The sequence below is a fragment of the Oryctolagus cuniculus genome, chromosome 3 (assembly GCF_051225735.1).
Source record: "Oryctolagus cuniculus isolate XC-2025 breed Fujian yellow rabbit chromosome 3, ASM5122573v1, whole genome shotgun sequence".
NCBI lineage: Eukaryota > Metazoa > Chordata > Mammalia > Lagomorpha > Leporidae > Oryctolagus > Oryctolagus cuniculus.
In genome coordinates, this window is record NC_142869.1 from 118,341,963 (window position 1) to 118,360,613 (window position 18,651).

The window sequence follows — 18,651 nt, forward strand, 5'->3', positions numbered from 1 at the left end:
CCCATCCTCACCCTCCTCCCCTTAAAGACGCCAGCTTTTTTAGGACATTATCTAGTATTCGGCTGGAATTCAATAAATAAGGGTTAACAGTTTTGCATCTCAGTTTGAAAATCAACAAATGAAGAGGAAAAAAACCTGTTGTCCACTGATTGTTGCCACAGGAATGGCTGAAGCTTGAGGGATGCTACTCTCCATGGTAACGGTAACCTGCCCTGGAACCTTGGGGGGAAGTGACAAGGTAGAAGGTGGAGCAGGAGCAATGGGACGGCTAGGCATGGTGGGCTTCGGGGGCGGCTGCAAACAGAAAACCATAAGAAATACATCAATAGCCTCATACTAGCGATGCATTCCACTCTCGAGTTAAAAGTACACAAATCAAAGCTGGAGAGTGCCAGCAAAGACGCCATACGTCTTATACAGTTTCTCCCCCAGCATAACAGCGTCTGCATTGAAGTACTAGCATTTCTACTTTACAGAGGAGGAAACATACAAAGCAAGGCTAAGTGACTCCTTCAAAGCCACACAGACAGTAAAAAGTCGAACTGGGAATAAAGCCCAGATCTGTATGGCTCCCAGCCCATGCCCTCACTTCTACACAATGCTGCCTCCCAAGTTTGGGTGGAAGTAAACAAAACTCCCAGTAACTGAAACATAACCCAAGGTCACAAGCAAGACAGTATTCTCAGATACCCCCAAGTTAGCCAGCTAGTAAAACAAACCTTGAAGAGTGCCACTCTTAAGACAAAAACTTAGTAAGTCCCTAAGCTGAATAATATCAGTATCAAAACAGGGGAAAGAGGCTGTGATGCCGACTGCCTGGCCACACAAGCCAGACACTGCAGAACAGCAGGGCTCTGAGTTACGGAGGACAGCTGAACTGACACGTGAAAAAGAAAAAATCCAAGTGCGAGCCTAGGACACAGCCTGAGATTCTGTGAACACTGTTACAGGTATCAGCTGGTCGTTAGCTGTGGTTCAGGGCAAACTTTTAAGCCTCTCCATTACCTTCATGAGTCCCTCCGAAAATGAGAGTGGCACTGCTGGCGTCAGGTGTGCTGGTGGAGCTGTCACTGCGACAGGTGTGGCCGATGCGACAGCGTGATGTGTAGACAACATCTGCACCTGCGGATAGGGCCTTACCACAACAGGCTCCTGCTTCTCTTCCCGAGACTGGAGGGAGTTGCTGGAACCCATGTGCTCCCTGGCACTGACTTCGGCATCTCGCCCAGATTCATCATTGACTGGTAAAGACAGTAAGGGTGAGACAGGATGGCATGATCTCCCAACGGTAATCAACGTGGCAGCACAGCTAAGAGTGGCACTTGCGCTAAGTTTCAGAGTTGACAAACTGGCCATTTCCTTGAGAGGTTTTCTTAACAATGAGAACTTGGGCACCAGATTCCCCTGCTGGGGAAATCAGCCCTGAGGGTCCTAACTGCAGAACACAGGATTTATCCTGGATATTGTGGCTTTTGCACCCTTACGAACATAGGGTCTGATGATCATACAAAATAAACTCAAATCACTGCAAGTACAACACAGGATAAAAAACAATTTCATCTGAGGAGCCACCGCCTCCAACACCAGCTTCCCACATGGGCTTCAATTCAAGTCCCAGCTACTCCACTTCTGATCCAGCTCCCTGCTAAAGCACCTGGGAAAGCAGTGGAAGATGGCCCAAATGCCTGGGACCCCTGCACCCACCTGGGAGACCCGGCTCTTGGCTTTGGCCTGGTCCAACCGTGGCTGTTACAGCCCTTTAGGGAGTGAGCCAGCAGATGGAAGATCGAGATATCTTTCTCTCTCTCTCCTTCTCTCTTTGTATTTCTGCCTTTCAAATAAATAAATCTTTAAAGTTCAATTACATTTGTTTCTTTAAAAAAAAAAGAATGCCGACCCCACCTCAACCACAAGATGCTGCTGTTATGCTTATTTTTCTGAACATAAAGATAAAATTTACTTACGTAGAAAACTTATTTGGAAAACCATAAAGAAAATAAAGCTTCCTCAAAATCTATCCTCGATGGCTCTAACAGTTATTACTTGGTGAAACCTTTAGAAATCTCTCATTCTTTCTTGATTTAGGGTGAGTTTTTAAAGTTTTTTTGTCATGGAAGTAAAATCTTCATAAAGATCAATGCACAAGCAAATGCCAATTGCGCAGTTCAATGGACTTCCATAAACTGAATCCACTTGAGCAACGAGGCCCTGGCTCAAGAAACCAAACACCAGTGATCCCTCAGAAGCTCTCCAGTCAGCCCCAAAGGATACCCCTGCCACGCTTGGCCACCCCCTAACTTGGAACACTACATGTCAGTGGTGCCTACTTTAGAACTTCATATAAACAAAGATGGCCTTTGTGTCTTCCTGCCTTCACTTACAGGTTTGAGAGTCATTCACATTACTATAGATCGCACGCGTTCTCAGTACCGTGAAGTATGTGACTGTGAACAAACTGCAAATCCACTGTACTGTTAGAAGACACTTTCATGAATAAACCTCAACTCATTTCACTGTTAAGAGGGTTTTTTTTTTTGCATTATGAATAGTAATATTTTTTACCTGTCCTTTGTTGAACATATGTTCCATTTCTACTCTGTGTGTGTGTATACATATATATTGAATTACTGAATAAGATACCCAATTACCAAATAACAGAGTATGTATACACTGTATCATTTTTAAAAGGCTAAGCAGGGAGTTAGCATTGTGGCAAAGCACGTTAGGCCGCCACATCAGCATCCCACATCTGAGTGATGCTAGGAGTACCAGATGCTCCACTTTGGATCCAGCTTCCTACCAATAGGCCCAGGGAAAACAGCAAGTGCTTGGGCTCCTGCCACCCACATGGGAGATGCAGATGGAAGTCCAGGCTTCTGGCTTAGGTCTGGAGCAGCCCCAGCCATTTGAGAAGTGAATCAGTGGGGGCCGGCACCGTGGCTCAATAGGCTAATCTTCTACCTTGCGGCGCCGGCACACCTAGTTCTAGTCCCGGTCAGGGTGCCGGATTCTGTCCCGGTTGGCCCTCTTCCAGGCCAGCTCTCTGCTGTGGCCAGGGAAGGCAGTGGAGGATGGCCCAAGTGCTTGGGCCCTGCACCCCATGGGAGACCAGGAGAAGCACCTGGCTCCTGGCTTCGGATCAGCGCATTGCACTGGCTGCAGCATGCCAGCCGCGGAGGCCACTGGAGGGTGAACCAACGGCAAAAAGAAAGACCTTTCTCTCTGTCTCTCCCTCACTGTCCACTCTGCCTGTCAAAAATAAAAAAAATAAAAAAAAAATAAAAAAGGAAGTGAATCAGTGAAGGGAAGCTCTGTTTCTCCCTCTCCCTAGCACTCTTTCAAATAAATAAATAAATAAACACATCTTTAAAAAAACAAAAGGCTAGCCGGCGCCGCGGCTCACTAGGCTAATCCTCCGCCTAGCGGCGCCAGCACACCAGGTTCTAGTCCCGGTCGGGGCGCCGGATTCTGTCCCGGTTGGCCCTCTTCCAGGCCAGCTCTCTGCTGTGGCCAGGGAGTGCAGTGGAGGATGGCCCAAGTGCTTGGGCCCTGCACCCCATGGGAGACCAGGAAAAGCACCTGGCTCCTGGCTCCTGCCATCGGATCAGCGTGGTGCGCCGGCCGCAGCGCGCCGGCCGCGGCGGCCATTGGAGGGTGAACCAACGGCAAAGGAAGACCTTTCTCTCTGTCTCTCTTTCTCACTGTCCACTCTGCCTGTCAAAAAAAAAAAAAAAAAAAAGGCTAAATGGTATTCTATCACATGGGCATATTAGAGCTTTTTTAACCACTCTATCACTGAGGGACTTTTAGGTTATTTCCAAATTTTTGCTATGATCAACAACCTTGTCCAGTGACCCCTTCAGGAAAACAAAGTGTGAGCACTGGAAGAAAAGACTGATGCATACCTTCTGTTTTGCTATATATTAACTCTCCTCTCAGGTCAGTCAGAATTTTAAGAATCCTTATTTATAAAACCACTTTACAGAGGTGTAATTTACATACAAAATATGGATACTTTAAGAGTAGAGTTCAGTGATTTTCTACAAATATCATCAGCGACACCTAGAGGCAGAAGGCCTAGGTTAAGGGGTAAGCACAAGTTTAATGCTAAAAAAGTGTCAAAGGACTTTCCAGAGCAGCTGAACCATTCTAGCTTCCCCCAGCAGGTGAGTTCCAGTGCTCCTCATTCTCCCAGTGCTCACAGACTGCTACTCTATTGGGTGCGCAGTGTGGTGTGTGTGTATGTATGTATGCATATGCGTGTGTGTGTGTGTGTGTGTGTATCATCGTGGCTTTAATTAGTATTTAATTAGTATTTCTATGATGATGTGTACCAACGAGCATCTTTTTATGTGACCATAAGCCATTCATATACATTTTCTTTTATGAAGTGTCTACTCAACCATGTCTATTTTTAATCAATAAGCTTTACTGAGATACAACTTATATGTAAAATTCACTAATTCTTTGGGTAAGCCTAGATAAAATGTCACGAAAGTGGACCGCAGGATAACCACAATGTGATCTGGACATCTGGATATGGGGCTTTTCCCACTACTCCAATAAGCTCAGTCATGTCCACTGCAGTCCACTCCCTCTCCCATGGCTCTGCTCACTGCCACTACAGCTTTGTCATTTCCGTAATTTCTTATGCACAGAATCACAATCTAAGGTCCTGTGTATCTGGCTTCTTTCCCTCAGTGTAATGTGTCTGAGGTTTAGCCATGCTGTTGGGGTGCTGGCAACCTGGTCTTTTTATTGCTGAGTAGTATTTTTTTTTTTTAAAGATTTATTCATTTTGAAAGTCAGAGAGAGAGAAAGAGAAAGAGAAAAAATCTTCCATCCACTGGTTCACTTCCCAGATGTCTGCAACAGCCAGGGCTGGGCCAGGACACAGCCAGGAGCCAGGAGCTTCATCCAGGTCTCCCATGTGGGTGCAGGGACCCAAGCATTTGGGCCATCTTCTGCTGCCTTCCAGGCACATCAGCGAAGAGCTGGATCACAGTAGAGCAGCTGGGACATGAACCAACGCACATATGGGATGCCACCACAGCTCTGGTCCCACTAAGTAGTATTAAACTGCATGGATATACCACCACAGTGGTAGTTTATTATTTGCATATGTCACAATTTGTCTATCACCAGCTAATAAATACCTGAGTTTTTCCCAAGTTTTGGCTATTATGAATAAAGCTTCTATAAGCATTTGAGTACAAGTCTTTGTATAAACATGTTCTCATTTATTCTAAGTAAATACCTAAAGAACGGAACTGCTCAGTTGTGGCATGTGTTCGACAAGATAATTGCCAAACTGTTTTCCAAAGCGGCCAGTCCCTCTTGCATTCCCATCAACAGTGCATGAGTTCTATCTGCTCTACATCCACACCAATACTTGGCAGTGCCCGCTTTCTAATTTCAGTCACACTAGTGGAATTCTCACTATGGATATAACGTGCGTTGTTCCGAGGATTGATCATTTCAGCACCTTTTCGTGTGTTTCATTTGCTCTCCTCATTTTGGTGAAGTGTCTATTCAAATATTCTGCTCATTTTAAAAAAACCAAGTTCTTTATCTTTTTCCTACTGAGTTATAATGCTTAACATATTCCAGTTATGAGTCCTTTATAGAAATATTTTTCACAAATGTCTTCTTGTCTTCTGTCTGTGGCTTGCCCTTTTTTTTTTTTTTTTTTTAAAGATTTACTTATTTGAGAGGCAGAGCGACACACAGAGGAGAGACAGTGAGAAAATCTTCCATCCACTGCCTCACTCCCCAAATGGTCACAATGGCTGGAGGTGGGCCAATCCAAAGCCAGGAGCCAGGAGCTTCTTCTGGGTCTCCCACACGGGTACAGGGGCCCAAGCACGTGGGCCACCCTCCAACACTTTCCCAGGCCATCAGCCCAGAGCTGTTTCAGAAGAAGAGCAGCAGGACACGAATTGGCGCCCACATGGGGATGCCGACACTGCAGATGGAGGCTTAACCCACTACACTGTGGAGTGCCGGCCCCCAGGCCCTTTTATTTTCTTAAAGATGTCTTTTGAACAGCAGACAATTTAAACTTTGAGGATAATATATCGGTTACTACTTTTAAAGTTTTCTATTAAAAAATCAGTTACTACTTTCATGATTAGTGTTTGTTGTAATTGAGCGATTTTTGTTTAACCCAAGGTTGCAAAGTTTCTCTGATGTTTCTTTCAGAAAGTTTAAAAGTTATATTTAGGTCTTGAGTTAAGGTCAAGGTTCATCATTTCCCATATTCTAGTGGTCATTTCCCTACTGAATGACTTAAACATTTTGGTCAAAAATCGACTGACCACGTAGGTCTGAGACTACTTTTAGAGCTTCCACTTTTTTCTAGTGACAGATGTTTCTATCTTTTTTTCTCCTTGAAATATTCATTCATTCATTCATTCAGAGAGCGTTAAGGAGAGAGAAACAGAGACTGATCTTCCATCTGCTGGTTCATTCCACAGATGGCCACAAGAATCTAGAAGGGCCGGCGCCATGGCTCAATTAGTTAACCCTCCACCTGCGGTGCCGGCATCCCATATGGGCACCGGTTCTAGTCCCGGTTGCTCCTCTTCCAGTCCACCTCTCTGCTGTGGCCTGGGAAGGCAGTGGAGGATGGCCCAAGGTCCTTGGGCCCTGCACCCGCATGGAAGATCAGGAGGAGGCACCTGTCTCCTGGCTTCGGATCGGCGCAGCGCGCCGGCCGTAGCAGCCATTTCGAGGGTGAACCAACGGAAGGGAAGATCTTTCTCTCTAACTCTGCCTGTCAAAAAAAATAATAATAAAAAAATTAAAATAAATAAATAAATAAAAAAGAATCTGGAAGCTTCATCCTTGTCTCCCATGTGGGTGACAGGGGCCCAAACTCCTGGGCCATTTTCCACTACTTTCCCAGTCCATTAGCAGGGAGCCAGGTCAGGAACAGAGCATTCAGGACATGGGCCAGCAGTCATATGGGATGACCACAATACTGGCCCCTATATGTTTCTATCTCAACACTGATATTGCTTAGTCTTAACTAGTGCAGCTTTACAACCAGTCCTGAAGTAAGGGTGTAGTGTCCTCCCGCTTCTTCTTTGGTCAAAATTGCCTTGGCCATGTTAGATCCTTCAAATAGCCCCAGCAAGTTTAGAACCAGGCTGTCAATCTTTACAAAAGAGCCTGCTGGGATTCTGAGTAGGGTTTCTCTGAATCTTTAGATCACGTTGGTAGAATTATCTTAAAATTACTGAGCTTTCAAACTCATGACCTTTTCCTTTATCTAGTTTCTCCCTCTCTCTCTGTAACTCTTTCTAGTAAGTAAAATAAATCATAAAAAAAAAAAAAAACTCATTAATGCATTTGAAAAACAGCTCTTACAGGCACATTTTACTGTGAGTTGCCTATGTATTCCAGTACATGAGTACATGTGAATGAAGTGATTAAAATACTAGGGGAAAAAAAGACTTTTTCAAATTAGAATAGTAAAATACACTTTCTTCAACCTCAATACACTAGTATGTACTAAAACCCAAGATGAAATTAGCTGATTTTTAAGTTAGAAAACTGGCAATGTTGGTAAAGCAGGAAGCGATAAAGAATATTACACATCTCACCTGTAGCAGCTGGGTTTATCAATCCTGCAGAGCCACTGTTTGCAATCTGTGAAGGAGCCTGGCTCAGCCCGGTGGAAGGGGTTCCTAACCGAGGGAACTGTTGAGAACTCATTTCCACCTGTAGGACAGAGTCATGTCGTTATTACTAGATTCTAAAGCAGAATCGATATCTGCAACTTAAGCCACCTTTACTGTCTATGACATCTTCTCTTGGAATAGCTAATCTAGCATAATTTAACTAAAATAACAACTTGCAATCCAAATATGAGGTGTCTTCAAAAAGTCAACCATGCAGAGATCTCAAAAATATTCTGCATCTAAATAAACTTATCTTTAGATTCCATTTGCCATCAACTTGTTCAACTGCTCTTGTAAGTGCTGGCATTATTTAAATTATGTGTAAGTTTCTGATATATAGGAGATCAGTAAGTGTACCGTGCAGGGGGATACCTGTGGACTATGAATTTTGCAAAACAGCTACATGATAGGTATCACCACAATGCATAATGGACCTATAAAGTTTTAGGGAAAAAAATGACACGTCCCTTTGAAAGGTTCGAATCGCACAGCAAGGTGAGCAGAACTACGATTGGTGTGTAAAGGAAGGATTCGAAGGGGTGATTCCCAACCCAAAGGAGGGACTCAAAATCTCACATCAAGACGTGATGCAAAAGGAATTCTCCAGCGCTTTTCTGCAAAGGCCTCCATTTACGGATTTCTTTTATCCTCCCTCTCTCACAAGCCCCCGCTGAGCCAGGGGACGCCGAGACCTCCACCTTCTCTGAAATAGCCTCCCACTTCGCCCTCGAGAGTCAGGGTCTGCCAATCTCCCCCATTCCCCTGCAACCCCACCCCACCCCGAACCCCACGCCGAGGTCGCAGCGCCCAGGCTTCCAGACACTCCCGGTGCCTGAGACGCCGACCCCGGAGGAAGTCAGCGTCCCGGGGAGACCCCAGACAACACAAGCAGCGAGCCCCTTTACCTGTAGCCGCCGCCCGCCGCCCGCACCTCCGGCTTCCATCTCGCCGGCCTGGGGCTGCCGCGGAGGGCCCATCTCGGCGGCAGCGCTGGGCTCCGGGGCCGCGGAGAGGACTCGTGCCGGAGCGCTCCCCGCGCCCGCCGCTGTCCAGCCCAGCCAGCCCCGCTCACCCCGCCAACCCGGCCGCCGCGGGGCTCCCAGGCGTCTCTTCCCCCGAACCTGCCCCTACCTCCCCCGCCCGCCCATTGGCCCCACGCCCGGCGCGTCACTAGAGGCCGAGCACCAATCCATAGCGGCCTGAGAGCTCTGGGCCCGCCCCACCCTCCCGCCGACCGCCAGCCAATCAGGCGCGAGCCTCGCTGGGGCAGCCCAAACCCCTCGAGGCTGAGCCAATGGCAGGGGAAGACAAGCGCTCCCGGCAAGGGGGGCGGGGAGCTGGGAGGCCCCGCCTCGGCCGGGGTCTGAAAGCGGCGGGCGCAGGGCCCGGATGTGGAGAGTCACTTTAAACTGCTCCAGGAGCCAAACTCCCTGGGCCGCCCGCCCGCCCGCGCTCCCTCCACAGCTCCGCTTCCCCGCCGAGGCCCACGTCCGCCACGCCCCCATGCCTGGGTCAGCCCACCCCTCCCGGTGCCTCTCCCTTCCTCGCCGCAGGACACCCGGACCCTGCCTCCGCCCCAACCGCCGTGCGCAGCTCGCTAAAGACCCGGGGTCCGAGCCGCAGGAGCCGAGACACCTCTGCCCTTCCCCGGGGACGCGCAGCGGGACGGACGCTGCAGCCCGGCGCGGCCGCCCCGCCCCCTCGCCTCCTCCCCTCCCCTCCCCTCCCGGGCGCCCGTCCCGCCATTACCTGGGTGCTGCGCCGAGTGGTCGCCGCGCCGCCTCGAGCTCGCTCCCGTGCGCTCTCCGCCTGCAGGACCGACGTCCTCGGGCTCCGGACCCGCAGCCGCCGCCGGGGCGCTAGCACTCTGCCCCCCACCCCTCACTCCGGTGCCGCTGCTTCCGCCGCCGTAACGAGCTTGTCGCCTACTGGCTGGGGGAGGCCCCGCCTCGCCCCGGAGGAACCAATCCCTGCCCGCTGTGAGCCGGGGAGCGGACGGGCCTGCCCCTCGAAGCCGCGGGGGCCTCTGGGAAGTGTAGTCTCCGGCGCCAGGAGGGCGGGCCGGGAAGGAGGTGGAGAGCGCCGGGGCGGGGCCTCCCGGCGACTCGACCGGTGCTACACACCCCTTTGCCGTCTGGAGTCGATTCTGCCTTTTCTCTTTGCCGAGTGAGAGAGGACGGTGGATCCCACCCCTTCGCCTCAGCCTGACGGCGCTAGGTTTCATTTTCCCGAGGGGCGGGCGGCGCGGCGCGGCGCGGGAATGGCAATGGAGGCCGAGCCGACCTCGGCGGGCCGGAGGGGCCGCGGGCAAGGCCGAGGGTGTTTCGGGCTGTGCTTGGGGCCTACTGTGGCTGCCGAAGGCCACGGCGGGCCAAGCCTGAGCGTCGCGGGAGGATGGGGTCTGCGCCGGGCCTGTCTCCGAGCCAGCTCCCGCGGTTGAAATCAGCGGGCTCGGAGCGGGGCTCTGACACGCAGCTCGGAAAGGCAGCTGCCCGAGCTCTCCTGGTCTTCAGAGAAGCCAGGAGCGGCGCTTTGCTTGGTTTGGAGTTTATACACCTGTCGAAGGCTTAGCCAAAACTAGAATACGGCCCCTCTCCCCTTCCCAGACGGTCATAAAGGCCTGGAGTTTCTGAATTAGTTAAAAAACAAACGGGTCGCAAATCCCTTCTTGGCATCCTGCAGACTTCGGTAATTTAGCAAGGAATTAGCCCCTGGCTACCAGGCTGCCTCTCAAGTGCCCCTCTTCCTCTTTCAGGTCACTTTTCTTCCCCCACTTTATTCTCCCCTTCATTCTCAAACTCCTCAAAGCAACTGATGGAATATTCTTTAGTCTCCTCTCTCTCCACTTGTTGGAATCTGCTGTCCCCCGCCTTTTCAAACTGCCCCACTAAAGCTGCTAACACCGACTTAACTTCACACCCAGGGCTGTGCTTAGATCTCTTGCTTAGCTTACTGACCAGGAATTCATCATTTAAGCCTCCCTTGCTCTCTCCTGGTTCTGCTCCAGTTTGTATCACTCCCCAAATGGCCAGGGCTGGAGCCAAGAGCTCAGAGCCCCACTCTTGGGCCATCATCCACTGCCTTCCGAGCACGTTAGCAGGGAGCTGGATCAGAAGTCGAGCAGCAGGACTTTAACCAGAGATGCCCACGCTGAAGGGGGTGGCTTAACCCGTTGCTCCACAGCACCCTTATCAGTTCTGCCAATTCTATAATGCCCAACTGGAAAGAAAATAGTTTCTCTTGTTCAAGAAACTTTCCTCAATTCTGCTTCCCCTACCCTCTTTCATACTTCTGTGGTGCTTTGTCATACAAAGGTGTAGGGGCCGGCTCATTGATCACTTGGGTTAATCATCCCATTTGGGCGCCGGGTTCTAGTCCTGGTTGCTCCTTTTCCAGTCCAGCTCTCTGCTGTGGCCTGGGAAGGCAGCGGAGGATGGCCCAAGTGCTTGGGCCCCTGCACCCGCATGGGAGGCCAGGAGGAAGCACCTGGCTCCTGGCTTCAGATTGACATAGTGGTCATTTGGGGAGTGAACCAATGGAAAGAAGGCCTTTCTGTCTCTCTCAGTATCTATAACTCTACCTGTCAAATAAGAAGAGAGAGAGGTGCTTCAGAAAGTTCATGGGAAAGTAGAATTAAAAGACTTATTTGGGGGCCGGTGCTATGGCACATCTTGTTAATGCCCTGGCCTGAAGTGCCAGCATCCCATATGCGTGTCAGTTCTAGACCTGGCTGCTCCACTTCTGATCCAGCTCTCTGCTATGGCCTGGGAAAGCAGTAGAAGATGGCCCAAGTCCTTGGGCCCCTGTACCCACGTGGGAGTCCCAGAAGAAGCTCCTGGCTTTAGATTGGTACAGCTCCGACCGTTGAGGCCATCTGGGGAGTGAACCAGCGGATGGAAGACCTCTCCCTCTCTTTGCCTCTCCTCTTTCCGTGTAACTCTGACTTTCAAATAAATAAGTAAATCTTCAAAAAAAAAAAAAAAAGACTTATTTGAGCACTTAAAAGGTAACCTGTAGAGGTGAAACTGACACTACGAGAAGCAATTTCTTGAACAGCCCTTGTCTTGACTGTCAAGGAACAGTTCAATATTTCATTTTATTTATTTTTTTCTACTTAATACGATTGATTGAACTCTTTACTTAACAGAATTAAGCATAGGTCTATTAAGTCCATTGAAAATAGATCCCAGTTAAAAATGAGAGAGGGAATGAGAGAGGGATGAGCTGAACAGATTGGCACACATTCCCACAGCCTGTCCCTAAGGGTGAAGCTAAAAACTTGCCAAGGGACTCCAAATCCCATTAAGCTAAAGTGGCACTAATCACATCTTATGTGATAAAGTGATCATATTCAATGTGGAATTGATCATATAGATAGGACAAAAAGCAAAAGGGTCACATAAATAAGACCAAGTGCTTGGTAATAACAATAGATAGAATTACAAAGGAGAGAGAGTTCCAACATGGGAAGCAGTCCACACAGTAGACTCATAGAATGACAAATGCCTTGAATAGCACTCTGACCTCAGAATCAGTCCCTAAGGCATTCAGATGTGACTGAAAATCTCATGAGAGCATTTCAGGCATGGAATGCCAAGACACTGTGGCAAAAACTGTGCTGCATGAAAGATCTCTGTAAGTGAGACCCCAGTGGAATGAAGGGGCCATCAAAGAAGGAGCTACTTTTCTCTGGAGGGAGGAGAGAACTTCCACTTTGCATATGGCCCTGTCTAAATACTGATGGAGTTTGTGTACTCAAAAGACTTCCATAGCCTTGGCAGCTCATGTCAAGAGCCTTGGGTGGTCACTGATGTCAAAAATAAGAGTGTTAATTGTTAAATCAACAACAGGAGTCACTGTGTACTTAGTCCCCATGTTGGACCTCTGTGAGAATCAACAGTAAAACTTGTCTTCAAACAGTACTTTATACTTTGTGTGTCTGTGTGGGTGCAAACAGTTGAAATCTCTACTTATTGGGCCGGCGCCGTGGCTCAATAGGCTAATCCTCCGCCTTGCGCCGCCGGTACACCAGGTTCTAGTCCCGGTCGGGGCACCGGATTCTGTCCCAGTTGCCCCTCTTCCAGGCCAGCTTTCTGCTATGGCCCGGGAGTGCAGTGGAGGATGGCCCAAGTCCTTGGGCCCTGTACCCCATGGGAGACCAGGAGAAGCACCTGGCTCCTGGCTTCAGATCAGCACAATGTGCCGGCCACAGCGCACCAGCCATGGCGGCCATTGGAGGGTGAACCAACAGCAAAAGGAAGACCTTTCTCTCTGTCTCTCTCACTGTCCACTCTGCCTGTCAAAAAATAAAATAAAAAGAAATCTCTACTTATTATAGAGTTGGGCTTCTGTATATAAAGTCAGTTAAAAACAAACCTTGATGAAGAATGGCATGGGAGAGGTAGTAGGAGGGGGGATGGGAATGGGGGGAAGAACCACTATATTCCTAAAAGCTGTACCTATGAAATTTGTGTTCATTAACTAAAAACCTTCAAAAAAAAGACTGTTTTGTGCATCCAGTTGAAGGCCTACCGATTTGAGGGTGAGATGGGCAAGGATGCCACCTTGAGCATCATTTGCGTGCCTGCTGTAGGGTCCTATGGGCAGCGCCCCCTTGCGTATTCCCTTGTGTTGTGATACAGACTTGCTGTGAACCGTCTGAGAGCTCTGTGACAGCACTGACCTGTGTCAACCTGTATCCCTCTTGGAGTAGGCAACCTTGTGGGCCCTGTGGCCAGGAACTGCAAGTGACCTGTGGGGACTGCAGCAACCTCTGCAATTTGAAGGCAGCCTCCCGTCAAACACCTGCAAAAAGCAGGGACGCTCAGTCCTACACGCCGAGGAAATGAATTTGGCGTTGACCTGAGTGCCCTCGGAAGACAAGTCTTCCTTGGCCAAGCCTCCTTAGGAGAACCCGTCAGAACTCAGGTGCTTGAACTGGGGCCACCTGGATTGTCCAGAATTCTCTCCCAAGTTCCAGGCCTGTACCTTTTGTCACATGTGCAGATTCCCATGTATGGGATGGTAACATGTTCCCAGGCTGTATCCAGGGACTAGGGTGTGGGCGTCTTTCTTCTACCCACCCCCTATGTCAATTTAATCCCCAGGAACCAGGGGACCTGGATTCTCTTCCTGCTCCAATGCTAGTTAGCTGTGGGACACTAGGCCACATCAGAAGTTCATGTCCTGGGAAGCCAGGACGTGGTGTCAGAACCTGCTACATGGGTTGATGCTGCCGTAGGACCCATGGGTCCATAGCAAATGGAATAGCTTAGCTACCAAGAAACATCAGGTGATTGAGCCTGAGAATGGAAGCAAAGCTGTTTTCAAAGGGGGGAGGCAGGGGTAGCCCAGGGATGTCCCAGAGCTGTAATATAGGGCACTAGAGTGGGGTAGGGGGGCACCATGAAGGCAGGAAGGAGGCTGCGCTGTGGGAGCCCACCGTGTGAGTACAGCCACACTGTGCATGGTGAATCAGGCAGCAGCTGGGGCTCACCAAGGCTCTGCCCAGCCCCATCAAGACTGCAGGGCCAACTCCCACAGCCATTTCCTGGACTCCAGGGACCTTCAGGTGTGCCCAGAATGGCTCCTTTGATTCTTGTGGCTTCAGGCCCTCACAACAGTTAGGGGTGTGATCTCACTCCTAGACCCAGAGGCAAAGGGGGATACTCAGCGCCTCGGTGCTGGCCTCCCTCCCACCCCTGCCACAAAGGCTTTGTCTGGAAAAATCCCCTGGTGCTCCCTGCTGCCTGGCTGCCTCTACTGACCGTGACTTTGGTCATCAGTGCCGTGAATTGTAGTCCAGTCCCTTTAGGAAAAAGCCAATCGGAAAATAGACCTGAGGGCCACCGCAGCCTCTCTCGGTTCTGGAACAGGGCAAGCACAGATGAGCGGCAGGACCTGCCCAGGCCGCTTTCTCTGCCTGGGATCCACGTGTCTCCAAGTCATTTGACTTCCTCTCACAATTGACTGCTCTAGAGAAAGCAGTGCTGTTTTTCAGTATTCTAGTATATTTTGTTCTCTCCTCTCCTCCTCCTAACCATGATACTTTTGTTTAATACCTGCATTTCCGCTGATCTGATGCCATGAATTCAGACATGGGCTTATTGCCTGTTTACCTTCTTAGCTCGGTTTCCAATCCCTCTGCCGCCCCCCGCCCCAACCTCTCTGATGCTCACCTAGTTCCTCTCTACACATCGGCTCTGAAAACTTCCCAGCCTTCCCTCGCCGCTGCCACCACCACCCCCAAAAGAAAGCTGAGTCTTTGGGGCTCAGGGGAAGGCATTGGATCAGAAGATTTCAGTAGGCTGTGTCCCCGAGTGGGGAGAGTGAGGTGGAAGCAGCCTAGGTTGTGTGGTCCTGGTTCAGATGGACTTGCTGCCTGGAGGTCCTAGTCCTCGGGGAGGCTGCACAGAGCAGAGAAGTGGAGAAGATCCTGGGACACTGGCAGCGGCCCCTGCTAGGAGGTCCCTGCATGGAGGAACTGAAGGCAAAGGAAGTAGCAGGGTTTAGAGGGACCAGAGAGACATTCAAATATTTGTATTTGAAACTTTTTTCTCCTCATTTTATGATTTCTTTACCCTTGAAGTGCGAGTCCTAACAGTGTATGCCTGTATTGTCCCCAGGTTAACATGACAACACCAGACTTGACTTGTGCTCCACTGTAGCGATCACTGGACTACTGCGGCCTTGAGTATCTGAGATAGCGCTGGAAAGAGCTCACACGGGACCAAGGGAGCTGCCTCCTACAAGGCGTGTTTGGACCAAGAAGCAAGAAGAACTGGGTGTGTGTTCTAGGACGCTAGAGACAACCAGAGAGCAGCAAAAGGCAAAACAAAATCCTAAGTAGTGAAGTATAGCAGGCCCATAGGAGACAAAGTCAACACATTAAACATGATATATCCATATTCTAGCAATGGACTTTTAGAAAATGGAATCTGGGGAGCCAGCACCGTGGTGTAATGAGCTAAGCCTACACCTGTGGTGGCCAGCATCCTATATGGGCACCGGTTCGAGTCTCAGCTGTTCCACTTCCCATCCAGATCCAGCTCTCTGCTAATGGCCTGGGAAAGCAATAGAAGATGCCCCAAGTGCTTGGGCCCCTGTCACCCATGTGGGAGACCCAGATGAAGCTCTGGGCTCCTGGCTTTGGTCTGGCTAAGCCATGGCTGTTGCAGCCATTTGGGGAAGGAACCTGTGGATGGAAACTTCTCTGGCTCCCTCTCTGCTAGAAAAGTAGAGCCTTGATTCAATTTTGGTGTCTGAGAAATAGGCCTGGTGGGAGGTCTGTGCCCTCGGTAGGTAGTTCTCATGAGAGTGTTGGTTATAAAAGCCTGCGTTAGGTCCAGTTTCAGCTTCCTGACTTGCCATGTGATCCTTCCTCTGCCTGCACGCTGCCTTTCCCAGGTGCCAAGCCGATCAGGCTGTCCATCTTAGACTGGAACTTGCAAATGTGTGAGGTCAATGAGCCATTTCTTCTTATAAAGTCAGTTGCCTCGGGTATTTCATTGTAGGAATGGAAACCTGCTTAGTACAGTGCCAACCATGAGCCAGGCACTATTTTCGGTGCTGGGAATGTGGTACCAAGAAAACTGGCCTCTCTTCATGTTATTTATAGCTTTGTGCTGTCTAAAACTAACTTCCAATACGAATAGACATTTGTAGAATTACAGAGATACAGGGGCCAGCAGCATGGCACGGTGGGTAAAGCCACCACATGCAGTGCTGGCTTCTCATGGGTGCTGTAGCCAGGACTGCTCCACTTCCGATCCAGCTCCCTGCTAATGCACCTGGGAAAGCAGTGGAGGATGGCCCAGGTGCTTGGGCCCCTGTACCCATGTGGGAGACCTGGAAGAAGCTCCTGGCTTCAATCTAGCCCAGCTCCAGCCATTGTAACCATTTGGAAAGTGAACCAGCAGATGGAAGAACTCTCTCTCTCTTTCTCTCTGCCTCTCCTTCTCTCTGTAACTCTGCCTTTAAAATAAATAAATATTTTTAAAAAAAAATGAAACAAAATAAAATAGACATGCCCTGGTCAAAGGCTGAGGAGTCTGCCGGCTCATGCTGCATTCCCCGGGCATCCTTGCAGGGAACAGTGCTAAGGGCGGGGAACAAGAGCAGCGAGGATAGTCAGCATCATTCTAGTTGGCAAACAATCTCATTTAGCACCTAGTTGAAGTATTTGTGCAACAAAATTATCTTATTTAAACAATTTTGGGCATTGTCAATAAACTAAAATTTTAATCACAGAGGAAACATGATTTCAGCATAGTCAAGATATTTAAAAGCTCAAAAAAAGCATTGTTATAGCAAGTTTAAAAAACAAAAACAAAGATGCTAGCCCTAGCTACCCTGTGAAGATGTTTTGAATAAACAAAATTAGAGATGTTGTTACATCTCTTGTATCTGTCTTAAAATTGTACTCATTACTTTCCACAAGAAAATCTGTAGCATGAAAGAAAACTATTTAGAGAAATCCTGAGTGGGTCATGGAATTAAATGTGACACTGATTTCTTGCTTACACTGAGGGGTCGTGATGAGACATGCAGATGGAAAACAGTCCACAATCCAGCAGAAAGACTGTGTTGGTATTATCGTCACTGTTGTCAGTGCCCTAGTAGTGTCAACTACACTTTCAACCCAGCCTTTCTTACAATCAGAAGCAAGGCCTGATCTTGCATCCTCTGCACATACTGTATTGTCCTGTGCGGTTCAGGCGGTGTTAAACCTATGCAAAAGCAAGTGCAGTGGAGCAGGCATTGTGGTGCAGCGGGTTAAACTGCTGCTTGGGACATCAGAATCCCTTACCAAAGGGCCGGGTTGAGTCTTGACTTCACTTCTGATCCAGCTTCCAGCTAATGTTCCTGGGAAGGCAGCTGTTGATGGCTCAAAGACATGTGCTATCCACATGGGAGACACAGATGAAGTTCCAAGCTCCTGGCTTCAGCCTGTGCCAGCCCTGGCTGTTACAGCCATTTGGAGAATGAACTAACAGATGCAAGATATTTCTCTCTCCATGTCTCCCCCTCTCTGTCACTCTGCCTTTCAAATAAATAAATAAGTCTTAAAAAAAAAAAAAAAGAACAAGAACATTCATTACAAAACATATATATATAGGTGCAAGAGGTCTTCAGAAATTTCATGGGAAATATGCATTATCTTGTAAATCCATTTTTCCACAAACTTTTTTGAGATACCCTGGTATTTGTCCTAACTAAGCAGGAAGATTTACCTGTTTGTTATGCACTCAATGTTTGTGTCTTCCCTGCCCCCAATTCCTGTGTTGACGCCTAAACCTCTAATGTGACCATGTTTGGAGGCAGGGCCTTGGGGAGCTAGCTGGTCAGGGGGTGGAGCCCTTATATAGAAGACACAAGAAATGGATCTCCCTTTCCCATGTGATGACACAATGAGACCACGGCCATCCGTACACCAGGAAAAGAGCCCTCCCCACACAGTAGCCTCCAGAACAGTGAGATACAAAGTCCAGGCCATCTGCGGCATTCTGTTACAGCAGCCAGCACGAACTAAGACATTGTGAAGTTTCAATATTAGCAAGTACTTTGTGTAAACATGCTTGTTTTTATTTCATGTGAGTTGGATCCATGAAATTCATATGTTGAAGTCCTAACCCCAGGACCTCAGCATGTGACTGATGGGGGGGGGAGCCTCTAAACAGTGACTAAGTTAAAGGGAGGTCGTGAGGGCAGAACTGAATCCAGTCTGGCCAGTGTCCTCAAAAGTAGTAACTTGGACACATGGAGAGGCCATATAGACACATGGAGACACACAGAGAGACAGAGACACCCAGAGAGGGAAGGCCATTTGCCAGCTGGGAAGACCAAAGAAACCAGCCCTGGGGCTGCCATTGTGGTGCAGAAAGTTCAGCCAACAGCGTGGATGAGAGCACTGGCTCCAGTCGTGGCTGATCCAGCTCCCTGCTAATGCGCCTGGGAAAGCAGAAGA

At 49.1% G+C, this 18,651-nt stretch overlaps 1 protein-coding gene and 1 long non-coding RNA gene across 12 annotated transcripts in view; one reads left to right on the forward strand and one right to left on the reverse strand.

Moving 5' to 3' along the window:
* SAP130 (Sin3A associated protein 130) overlaps nucleotides 1–9,608 on the reverse strand; it is an 83,065-nt gene extending 73,457 nt beyond the window's left edge. For 3 of the 8 annotated variants that reach the window (XM_070071033.2, XM_008258462.5, XM_008258463.5), the window contains exons 1-4: nucleotides 8,591–8,762; nucleotides 7,608–7,725; nucleotides 1,006–1,241; nucleotides 136–294 (exon numbers count right to left, since the gene is read on the reverse strand). In XM_070071033.2, coding sequence (XP_069927134.1) covers nucleotides 136–294; nucleotides 1,006–1,241; nucleotides 7,608–7,725; nucleotides 8,591–8,662 — 585 coding nt within the window. In that variant the 5' untranslated portion in view covers nucleotides 8,663–8,762. Of the gene's footprint in view, nucleotides 1–135; nucleotides 295–1,005; nucleotides 1,242–7,607; nucleotides 7,726–8,590; nucleotides 8,763–9,434 lie in introns of those variants that run through there. The other 5 variants (XM_070071035.2, XM_008258464.5, XM_070071036.2 and 2 more) reach the window with 3 other exon arrangements.
* Nucleotides 9,609–9,743: 135 nt separating this feature from the next.
* Nucleotides 9,744–17,766, forward strand: LOC103348736 (uncharacterized). 4 transcript variants are annotated; one of them, XR_016231651.1, is made up of 4 exons: nucleotides 9,775–9,902; nucleotides 13,399–13,613; nucleotides 15,311–15,469; nucleotides 17,534–17,766. It is a non-coding gene; the product is annotated as an uncharacterized LOC103348736 (long non-coding RNA). The 4 variants fall into 4 exon arrangements; XR_016231650.1 differs by lacking the exon at nucleotides 17,534–17,766 and having other exon boundaries at nucleotides 9,744–10,373; nucleotides 15,311–16,724; XR_011387330.2 differs by lacking the exon at nucleotides 17,534–17,766 and having other exon boundaries at nucleotides 9,760–9,851; nucleotides 15,311–16,724.
* Nucleotides 17,767–18,651: the final 885 nt, after the last annotated feature.